General features: G+C 41.4%; 3 protein-coding genes across 7 annotated transcripts in view; 1 reads left to right on the plus strand and 2 right to left on the minus strand.

Annotated features, from left to right (window-relative positions):
* Positions 1-4,147, minus strand: part of kif22 (kinesin family member 22) — a 9,899-nt gene extending 5,752 nt beyond the window's left edge. Inside the window, exons 1-6 of one of the 2 annotated variants that reach the window (XM_010780147.1) lie at positions 4,129-4,147; positions 2,743-2,937; positions 2,532-2,656; positions 2,084-2,235; positions 1,741-1,950; positions 583-985 (exon numbers count right to left, since the gene is read on the minus strand). In XM_010780147.1, the coding sequence (XP_010778449.1) occupies positions 583-985; positions 1,741-1,950; positions 2,084-2,235; positions 2,532-2,656; positions 2,743-2,930 (1,078 nt within the window). In that variant the 5' untranslated portion in view covers positions 2,931-2,937; positions 4,129-4,147. Of the gene's footprint in view, positions 1-582; positions 986-1,740; positions 1,951-2,083; positions 2,236-2,531; positions 2,657-2,742; positions 2,938-3,239; positions 3,412-4,128 lie in introns of those variants that run through there. The other variant, XM_010780146.1, reaches the window with a different exon arrangement.
* Positions 3,682-5,953, plus strand: pagr1 (PAXIP1 associated glutamate-rich protein 1). 4 transcript variants are annotated; one of them, XM_010780142.1, is made up of 5 exons: positions 3,682-3,907; positions 4,190-4,387; positions 4,916-5,246; positions 5,339-5,421; positions 5,570-5,953. In XM_010780142.1, exons 2-5 carry the CDS (start codon positions 4,228-4,230, stop codon positions 5,803-5,805), a joined length of 810 nt encoding a protein of 269 aa, XP_010778444.1. In that variant the 5' UTR covers positions 3,682-3,907; positions 4,190-4,227; the 3' UTR covers positions 5,806-5,953. The 4 variants fall into 4 exon arrangements, with proteins under 4 accessions (XP_010778444.1, XP_010778447.1, XP_010778445.1 ...); XM_010780145.1 differs by having other exon boundaries at positions 3,688-3,923; positions 4,187-4,387; XM_010780143.1 differs by having other exon boundaries at positions 3,688-3,923.
* Positions 5,954-6,776: 823 nt separating this feature from the next.
* Positions 6,777-10,212, minus strand: tlcd3bb (TLC domain containing 3Bb). The gene is made up of 2 exons (XM_010780148.1): positions 8,943-10,212; positions 6,777-8,804 (listed from the first exon to the last, which is right to left on the minus strand). Exons 1-2 carry the CDS (start codon positions 9,005-9,007, stop codon positions 8,546-8,548), a joined length of 324 nt encoding a protein of 107 aa, XP_010778450.1. The 5' UTR covers positions 9,008-10,212; the 3' UTR covers positions 6,777-8,545.
* Positions 10,213-10,670: the final 458 nt, after the last annotated feature.

The raw sequence follows: 10,670 nt of genomic DNA on the forward strand, positions 1-10,670 counted from the left end.
GTTTTACAGTAAGTGGGTAGCTTGTGGATTTACTCCAGGTGGAACTAAAGTCTGATTTAACACTTGGTTATATTTCACATCATTCATCCACATCTGTGAAGTAACTGAAAGGTATTAAATACATCTAGTGGAGCAAAAGTACACCATTTACCTCTGACTTATGTTTACTGCCAACCTAAAAGTACCTCAAAAATAGTATCAATAATGTATTGAAAAGTTATTTGGCTGATTGTTTTATATTGGCTCAGCCAGGTTATATGGGATGCCCAGTCTACGTACAGATCACTAATTTAGAAATATTAAACTTAGTTTTCTTTTCTTTAATTTTTCCTCCTCGTGTAGAAGGCTATCACGAAACACACATTTGGTTGTTTATAGCATAAAGAACATCTGATTTAATGTGAGGTAGGGAAATAATCATTTGAGCATGTGTATATAAATATGTAATTTACAGCAGCTGTAAGATGCTTGAAAAGCTGGAAAATGGACCTTGAAAATGCTTGAATTTGACTTTGGAAAAGGTGTAAGAACCCTGAATTAGAATTTTAAAAAGTCAAGGCATTCACACTGAGTTTTACTCACCTGGCAGCACAGACACAGGCACAGCCACAGTTTCACAGATGAAGGGCTTATTGACAATGAGTTTAGATTTGGAGGCGAAATTGAGTGCACCAAAAGTATCAAAGTAGAATTTGTACTCCGGTGCAATGTTGGTGATCATGACAGAGTGCGCCGAGCCGCCCAGAGAGTCCTGCAGCAGCCGAGTCAGTTTACTGTCTCTGTAGGGCACACGGACGGCAGTGCTGGAGTTAAGAGAGTCCACCACCTTGCTGAGCGTGAAGAGGGAGAGGTTGATGGCCCCGCTCTCCTTCAAGCGGATTCCCTGGTTGCCGGTGCGCCGGTTGTCCTCAGACCCAGCCAAGTCTATCAGGTACAGCTTCCCTGTCTGTTGTCTGTGAGGCGGCGCATGCTGAGTTCGCACAACCTAAATAATTGTAAAGACCAAGATTAGAAGGGGTAAAGACACAGAGGTCAGACAGGATAACTACAGGGGAGCAGAGGGAAGTCCATGAGGTGAAGATGGGCTTTTTGGATAAATGTGACCCATTGGCCGAGTCAAATAGTCTTGTTGTCCAAGGAAGGTTGCTAACAGAGTTAATTAATGTGGACTATGGAATCAGTTTCAGCAATTATGAGCTGGTTTAATTTTCCAATTGCTGAGGAAAGGTGCTTGATGCTTACTTTCCTCTCCTCCCCCCCCCACATCTAATTTAGCAGGGTTTAGACTCGGACATCCTTTAAAAGAAAACAAATATTGTAGTCCCTCAATTCCACGAATTAGCAACATGCAAACGACACACACCAATTACACCCGCCATCAGACAATTATATGGGCTTATTTAAGTGTTATCGGATGCTCTTAAAACCACAATTTTTAAGGAAAAGTATGTGAGAAAGCACCTATTGAGGTCAAGGAAAAGTACTAAGGAAAAATATGTAATCAGAGCATCATGCATTCAGCTTTGCATCTCAACAAGGTTGCTGAATCAACAGCACAAACCGGTTTGTTTCTTGATTTTAGCGACAGATAAACAACTCCTGATTTACTGCTCAAAGCCCACAACATGTTTAATATTAATGATCCACTGGATTCTTATTCGCAGGTCAGTTCAACAAAGAAAACAGCAACTCGTCAAGAGAATTATAAATGATCAGAGTTGATCAGATGACAAATCAAACCTTGAGGAGGAGGACAGCATGGCTGCGGCTGGAGCGCTGGTTTATTTTGGTAGAAGCCGTTGTGCGATTAAGGCTGGCAGGTACAAAGTGTTTGTGAAAGTCTGAGAAGGAGGTGATGGTTGTGTGAGTGAGGCCAGGGATAAGGATGTTTTTGTCCTTGTCCTCTCTGATGGGTAAATCCTGGGAGCCTGGCGATAGAAGATCTAGCACCTGAGAAGATTGATAGATTGTTCAGTGTAAACTTTAAAAAAGCACTTTACTAAACAACCACAACAAAAAAAATAGGAGAAGAGAGTTATAAGCGTTTTAAAAAAGGTGACACTTTACTTCCAAAAATTCATACCTTCTCATTGTAAATTTCCAAATAAGACATGCTAATGCTGTAGTCCCAGCCTTCATCCTCATTCTTGGCGTTCACCATTTTAAAGACCTCACGAACGGCTCGAGGGATTACGCCCAGCTGATTCAAAGTGCCCATCATAGTGTGAGTCTTGCCTATGAAAGAGGAAGAAAGGAGGAAGCACACAAAACATTATTTTTGAAGAAATGTATGTACAAAAAGTAGCGACTGTTAAGAACATATTGTCTCCAAAAAACATTATAAATCAAAGCCGTTTGGCTGGTAATTTAATAATATTTAGTTTGAGCTCACCCATTCCCAACTATAACCCTACAGTTAATGATATCACATACTTTATATCATTATCAATGGGACACTGGCTGTAATTCTTTTGTATGCAGCCAAGTTAACAAAAGCAACAGTTAACAAGTGCATTAATGTGTTAACATACCAGCTCCTGTTGGTCCATAGGCGAAGACACTGGCATTTTGTCCGGTCAGTATGTGTGGTAGAATGGGTTTCACTGAGAGGAAAACTTCTTGCTGTGTCGTTTGCTCACCATGAAAAACGTCAAAACTGTTGGACATTATTTAAAAACATTAACAAGACAATCTATAGAAAAACAAAACATTAAAAAGAGCCAAGATGCTGAGTACACTGACCTGTATTTGACTGTTTCTGTAGCATTTCTCCAGTTGATTATTTCCAGGTTCTTTGAGTCCAGGCCTCTCACACACGATCCCTCGTTTTTCTCATCTTGTGTGCCCATGTAGGGTCGAAGACGAACCGCTACCCGAACCCTGGAAACCTTCTTGTTTGCTCCATCTGATACTGCCACACGCTGCGCCATGTCTGAACTGCTCAAAGATAAAAAGGCCCAACATTAGACAATAACATTTTAGCACCTGTGTAAAAGGACAGTATGCTAAGGCGAATTGTTTCGAAATCTTCTTACAGGTAGGTTTAAAGTGTATCGGATTTGACCTTAAATAAAGCAATATCAAGCGTTTTACCATAGTAATGATAGCTTCAATCTGCTAATAACAAGCTAACATTAGCTAGCATCACATCACAGTCAACACAAAGGTTACTTGCCTAGATAACGTTACGGTTAGTCGCTACTTTAACTACTGTTTTACTCATGTTTCGTTAAGCTCACCGATTTGATATGTGGAATCCTTGTTCTAAAAGCGTGTTAATCAAAAAGTATCACTATAAGAAACATTGCGGAAAACGTTTTTTAACAATGGCGAACCAGACCCCAAAATATCTAACCGAAGCCTTTTTAAATCAGGAGCGCTGCAACAGGAAACGACCGTCAACCAATCAGAACTCGACCAAAGACTGGCGCCTATTTAACGCCGAGTGACCTTATTTATGAGATGTAATCGTGCATCGAATGTATTATTCATCGGGATGATATATAAACACACATATATAGCTTTTAAAATAATATATTCATTTGAATAGTGAAGCAAAATATGTGTTTTACAATTTCGGCTGACGTGTTTGCAGCCCTGTTTGCGATTGCGCGCTGCACAGGAAGTCGCACCAAAGGTAGATCTACAAAACACGGCTGCCTGCTATTCACGCTGCTGATTGAACCATCCACATGATATTTTAATCAGCGGCGATACTGCGCAGTAGAACCCAGCAGGTCGTCACACAGCCCTTCTAGTCCAAAATGGCGCTATGTTTACGTCTCTGCATAATCGTGTATTATCTCTAGCAAGTCTCATGGAGAACTTAGTGTATTTTATTGACTGGAAAAGATAATTTGACCTAACGTTTAGCTACAAGAGTGACCTACGACAAACCGGACATTCGGTAATGTTCATTCGAGGCACGTTTTTTTAAATTGCAGTTTGCTGTTAAGAAATAGCTAGGCCAGTGTTAGCTAGCTACCTAAGTCAAATAAGAATATATTACTACTTAATGTGTTGCTTTGTTGACTGCCTATCAGTCAGCAAAGTTAACAGCTATCGTTAGGCTGTTAGTTCAACTTTAAGGGCTTGATTGACTGCAAGCTCTCTTTCAGGAACTCTTACCCGACACATCTGAAGTAACTTTCTGTTGCACTGTACTAACATGCATGTTTCTGTTCAGCAGATCTGTGGCTACAAGGTTGACCAGCAGCAGTACGGAGGATGCAGGCGGACGCCACAGACTCTGCCCTGAGGGAGGGCATAGAGACCCTGGGTGTGAAGGACACAGAAAAACCTGCAGAAAAAGAAGACAACACAGAGAAACACGGCACAGAGATGACAGCTGTCCCAGGGGAGGTTTCAACGATCAAGGAGGAAAAAGGTAACTTCATTAAGAAAACACATGACAAAAAGACTGAGGGTTGTATAGTATCTGCAGATACAATAACCTGCAAGGCAAACAAAGCTGGAAATAACTTTATTAAGGAATATTAAATAACTATTAAGGAGAATGGATCACATTACCCCATTTGTTACCTTTATATTATACTTGGGAATAAAGCTATTAAATGACCTTGTTCTTTCCTACATCATTTTTATTTTATATGTCAGTCAGATCAACCGATGTATTCTTTAAAATGCATCTTATATGGCTCTGGATTTAAGGATGGCAAGCTCTTTTGGTAGTTTGAAAGGAATTTAAAGGCGCATCTTTTTTTAGCTGTTTTTTTTTTTTTTTTAAACCTTTGTTTTCCTTTCCATTATTTTCCCAAGTTGTCTCAGAGTTTTAACCTGTGCTTGTCTGATATGTAAACAATGTAGCACTGTGTTGAGTTGTACATGCAATAACTTGTTAGTGCTATAATTGTGGATGTGTTAAACTGATTTTCTACGCATGTTTGCCTTTCAGGTGATACAGATGCAATGGAAGTAGATCAACACTGTGAGGCGCCTCAGGCAGACACGGGGGTGGAGGCTGAAAAGAAAGCGCAGGCTGTTGGAGGGGATAATGAATGGGAAGTTGCGTACAGTGATGAGGAAATTGAGGACCCCAAAAACTGGATGCCCCCTACTACTGAGATCAAAAGACTCTATGAGCTTCTCTCTAAAGGGGAGATGCTGGAACTGAACTTTGAGCCCCTTCCCAGGAGGCCGCCCACTCCTGAACGCACCCCCTCCCCAGAAAGAGAGGACGAGGACGAGTCAGCAAAGGAAAGAGAAAGGGAGGAGAGTCAACACAGGTCAGTAAACCTACTCCTCATCATGTCATCTTTAAGGTTTTAGGTTTATTTACAGGCATTTTCAAGCTTTTTGTGATTTTTCTTTTTTCCAGGTCTATAACTCCGACTGAGTTTGACTTTGATGAAACGCAAGCCACACCAAAAAATGCCTTCATGAACAGACGCAGAACACCAGGTAAAAACCGTTGAGATGTGGTCTTTTAAAACCCTGACAGTATAACTTAATGAATGAAAGGTGCTTGTTTTATGGAAGCACAGTAACATAGATAGTTAAGTAGTTTGTTTTCGGGACATCCAGTTGACATTTTTCCCTTTTCTCCCAGGATCTTCAGCTCGCTCGTCTGTGAAAAGGGAAGCTCGGCTGGACAAAGTACTGTCAGACATGAAGCGCCATCGCAAAATTGAGGAGCACATCATGCGTACGGGTCGAGATCTGTTCAAGAGTGAAAAGAAGAAGGAGGAGGCTCTGTCTCCAAACAGCCAGAAGGAGCGCGAGAAGGAAAAGGAACGAGACAGCAACCCAAACACCATCTTCTCCCCGAGACAGAGGAGATACTAAAGTATTCAGAGGAGATGAGGACTTGCCCACAGGCAAATAAGGCCAAGAGCTTTTTAAGGCTTTTTCAAAACTTGAATTTTTCTATGTAACGAGTTTTGTATGTTTTCTATGTGTGTTTTGTATGTTGGCAATAAACATTTGAACCCTGGAGAATGTCAATGGTTGGTGATGTGGATAAAAGTCCTCTGCAATGGTATGTCATTCTGATCACAGTATACAAAGTTTATGAACTTTATGGATAACGAAAACCAGGGTTAATAAAGTTAATGATCACATTTATGCAGAATAAAAAAAACATACAATGTTGCAATAATGTAGTTCTGCTCATTAACCTACAATGCCTGCTGTGGCCTAATACACCAAGATAGGATTATGGAGGTTTATCACTATAAATGTAAAGTCCTGATTGTGTGAAATTCCTCCTATCAGCCAATTCAAAGTGTCTTTGAGTGTAGTTCCCAACTTTTCCCTAAAAGGAGCTTTTTTCTATCCCAGAATACATTTATGACCCCTAAATAGCATTAAGATATCTCATAATTTAAGCATAATAATAACATTGAAAATTGGTTTCTTTAGTTACTGTTCATACAATTTACACTGCATTGTTTTTATTTGACCAATCGTACTTTGATTTAGGTGAGAAAAACCTAATATAAGCTTTTGTTTGAGTCACAAATTGTGTCTTTCCATTAGAGATTTTAAACAAGTTTATATATTAAAAATTAATATAAAATGCAGCAACGTTGTCTCATACCTATGTAATACCCAGAATGAACCCATGTAGAGCTGTGGCATCCTTGAAGGACACCTCCACTTTTAGATGTTTGAAATTGAATTGCTAGTAAAGCAGTCATTAGATACATGAAGTGTGGCGCCCTCTAGTGGCTCACACTTGTCTGAAGTTCAACTAGGTTGATTATTGATTATTTAACAGTCTAAAAAGCTTGTGAAAAAAGAAGACTGGAGGCAGGTTCAGGACAGAGAAGTATATTTTAGCTAGGTTTGAGTAACAATACGGCCTTCACATAAGGCTCAGAAGCATATAGTATAATATGTATGCATAAATATGCATTCAAAACCACAAACCAAATAAATTAATACTTACAAATAAATAACAAGCATTTGTGGAATATACAGTACATCAGTTGAATGGTTAGTATTGTCAAGAAGCAGTACCTTATGAGTTCATGGAACGGGAATGGATGTTCTGTGTTCAACATGCCCACAGTGGTCCAGATGTTTTTGCACACGCTGCCCTGTCTAGATGCTTTCGGAGTTGTGTTTTTTTTTATTTACCCATTTTGCGGACGGTGAAGCTGATTTAAACAAAAATGATAACACTAGCCTGTTTGATCACAGGAGGTTCATAGAACCGGTGGCTCAAAGAAACGGCTAAGTGACTGAAGCAATGCATGAGGTGTAAAAAGCTTTAAACAATTTGACTTAATGGTTAAAAACAAAACCAAATGAGAAACATAAATTGCCATGGACAAATGTGCTGCGTGTCTATCACAAGGGAATGCTTCCCTACAAGATTTTTCACTTTTGTTTCCCTTCAAACCTGCAGCATCGCAAGTCCCCTGACAAAGATATAAATACTCAAAAGTTATGGATCCCTTACTGACTTATTCCAGCCAATCAAACGGATATTTTGAGCATTATAGCAACAAACAAACAAAAACACTCATTTCAAAGTGGCTGCTACTGTGCATCACTTCCTTGTATTAAAAAAAAAAACACTTTGTCATACCAGTAAATGGAATGAAGTCATATCTACACTAAAACCAGAAGCACTGCCATAACGTCTGCGGGAGAAGTGCCAACACTAAGCTGTGAAATGTTTTGCTTTAATGCTGACATGTAATTGTTTCGAAAACGTCTGTGGTAACAGCAGATGTAGAAATGAGACAAAACCTAAAAAGAATAAAATAAAAATTGAAAACCAACATTGAACTAATACTGACATGGAAATCAGGACAATTTTACACTGGCTATGTACACCCGTCACATTTTCTGTCTGGAGCCTCCTCCTCCTCCTCCTCCCAGCATAAAAAGAAATAAAAACCTAAACTGCAAAGAATGGGGAAAAGGGATAAGGCAGCAGAAAACAGTCTTATGAGATTATCTCCCTTCTAAAGATGAGTCTGCAGGTTGGTTACATTTTGTTAGAGTGACAGTGACTACATAGAGGATACAGATATTAAACACTAACAAGTCAAAATACTGCTTAGCCAGGATTTTTTTCTTTTTTGGAGGTCCTCTTCATTACTAAACTGAATTAGGCCTTCCATCTACAGCAAATGTACTAACATACAATATAATACATTCCTATGTTCCTGCTCTTCCTATACCGTGAGGCAGAGAGGACTCAATTTGATCTACGTGAGGGAAAGAGCCACCTATGCTCGCTATACATCCAGGCAGATTCCTCTCAGGTCAGTGCATGTTTCTATCTGTCACAGTGCCGGATGACATCTTTAAATACTGAGAGCACTAACACTCCACTAGTTTCCTACAAACTGAGACGCTGAAGTGCTTGAAGGCCGGCCACCAAATCATTTCTCTGTCAAGACTTTGAGTGCAGGCCGCAAACACTTCAGCGCCTTTGAGGCCATTGTCTGTAGCTTTCTTCATATTGCTACTTGTTCCAAGTCTTCCTTTCCCCTTCACAGCTTTCTTTCATTTACATACTCGTTGGAACATTCGCCTTCCTTCCCTCCCTCCCTCCCATTCACTCTTCTCAGTGAGAGGACAGATCAGGGTCTGAGGAGCGAGCGCTGTAGCCGTTGGCCGGCTGCGGCAGTGCGTTGCCATCAGTCTGCCTCTCCTTGGCGACACCGCGGGATCTCTGAGAGCGGGAGGAGCCCGTGAAAAGTCGCAGGGCTCCCCTGCAAATGAGGGAGAACCAATAGAGCTGCGGGGCCATGAGCAGAGCGGCGCCGAGGTTACAGTGCCAGGGCACCGACAGGGGGACCATGTGGAAGGGAATGGACGCGTACCTGGATCCAAAGACATAAAGAGTTGTAAACTCTGAGAGTTTCATCCATCAGATAGAGATCATGAGGCTGAGCAGGTTACCGACCCAAGCTGAGCGACGTAGCAGAACATGAGAAACAGAGATGGAGAGACAGACATACCTTCCATAGGCGTAGTAGAGGTAAGGGAAGAGGAGGACTCGACAGATGAAAAAAGTGATCAGCATAAGAGCCCCATTCACTTTGTGCAGGATAGTGTGTTGCTGTTTGTACTGAGAGCAGAGAAAAAGGTTGAGAGAGAGAGGGAAAAAGAAGAGCAAGCAGTACAGTTTGGTGAAACCTGACTGTGTTAATGTATTCTCCTTTGCATTCTTTTTATAGTAACATTGTTAATTATATCTTCATGGACTGACATGTGGTGATGGAGGGCACGCTGTGCCATGCTGCAGGCTGGACTGGAGAGTGTTCGTCAGTGAAGCAGTCCTTTTGTTTTTACATTCTCATGTGTTTACAGAAGATTACTATACTTTTATCTCCAACCTGCTTCAGTGAGATAACACTGAGGACACGCTTACGACTCATTTGCACTGCACGGCACGGCTCTACTTATATCCACTATGCTCGTTTGGTTATCTTTAGGTAAATATTGTAAAACGTACTTTTTTTGGTAGCACTTTAAAAAAGGTCTCAAGCAAGCTGATCACTTAATGGCTGAAATTATCCTCACTAGCAAGACACCGCGTATCCTCCATTCTTGAATTTATAGACAATCTGCTGTCAATACAGAACCTGATTTAAAAAATGGCCGCCCACAAAGCTTGAGCGCACATTTAAAAGAAATGCAGGATTTCCATTTGTTTGGTTGCCAATACAAAAATGATTTAAGGCGTTAAAGATGTTTTTAATGCAATTTATTCTGGCAGCGCTACCACCGAGTCGAGCTAACCAGCAGAGACACGACTTTCTATAAAATCATTTTAAAAGTTTCACTCATACTCAATTTGAGTCTCATATCTTAGAATAAAATGGCATCACTATTGATCATTTACAATTGTTTTGGTACAGTAGGGCACAGCTTTTGTTTCGTTTCTCAAATAGCCACATGCACTGTTGTCAGGGACGGGGGGGGTGACGGTGCTGAGTGATAGAGGGTAGAAGGACATGCTGATATTGTATCTGCTGAATATCCAGCCTGAATACTAAGGGCTATATTCAGAGGCTAACAGCTGTGGGAGCCTCAGATGGGGATCAAGCGGAGCGCATGGAGGTAAAAACCTTCACCCGTCACTGAAACACCGCACACACATCCACACTAACCTAAAACAAATACTGAGGGGGGTTCAGCTCCTAGTATGTGTATCCAAGCAAACTGTGTTACCAATGGTGTTTCTGACAGTGGTGTTCATGTAACGGCCCGTCTACACTACAGGCATCGAAAAATGCTTTCAACGCTTCGCCCATTCACTTGAATGGGGTGACGTAGAAGATTTTTAATCTTCGCCGAACTGCATTGTGGGGAGCATGGCATGGCTTTGCAAGCATCACGAGCATCTATCGGCATCAAAAGTTTAACAATGTTCAACTTTTGAGGCTCGATGCTTGGCATCAGCCAATCAAATCCCATTTATGAACATTGTTAAACTTTTGATGCCGATAGATGCTCGTGATGCTTGCAAAGCNCGCTGCCCAGCCCTCCAACCTCACCCTGCTGCTCCTCTCCATCTTCCTCCTCTCCCTGCGCCGCTCCCCCCCCCTCCCCTCCGTGGCGTCTCTCATCCTCTCCACGGAGCTCGCCCTCTTGGCGCTCTTCTTCTCGTACCTCTTCCTGCGCTCCTGCTGCTCCCTCTCTCTCTCCACCTACCTGTCGCTCAGCCTGTGGGCGAGCGGGAT

Source organism: Notothenia coriiceps, unplaced genomic scaffold (genome assembly GCF_000735185.1).
Source record: "Notothenia coriiceps isolate Sejong01 unplaced genomic scaffold, NC01 NC01_scaffold00021379, whole genome shotgun sequence".
Taxonomy (NCBI): Eukaryota; Metazoa; Chordata; class Actinopteri; order Perciformes; family Nototheniidae; genus Notothenia; species Notothenia coriiceps.

What these genes read in the sequence shown, in the direction of transcription:
- tlcd3bb (XM_010780148.1), bottom strand. Translation starts at nt 9,007, where the DNA reads ATGCTGATCACTTTTTTCATCTGTCGAGTCCTCCTCTTCCCTTACCTC. An exon ending in CTCTACTACGCCTATGGAAG is followed by an intron (nt 8,805 to 8,942) that starts GTATGTCTGTCT and finishes CTTTGGATCCAG; the next exon opens with GTACGCGTCCATTCCCTTCC.
- pagr1 (XM_010780142.1), top strand. Translation starts at nt 4,228, where the DNA reads ATGCAGGCGGACGCCACAGACTCTGCCCTGAGGGAGGGCATAGAGACC. An exon ending in AGGGAGGAGAGTCAACACAG is followed by an intron (nt 5,247 to 5,338) that starts GTCAGTAAACCT and finishes TCTTTTTTCCAG; the next exon opens with GTCTATAACTCCGACTGAGT. An exon ending in GAACAGACGCAGAACACCAG is followed by an intron (nt 5,422 to 5,569) that starts GTAAAAACCGTT and finishes CTTTTCTCCCAG; the next exon opens with GATCTTCAGCTCGCTCGTCT.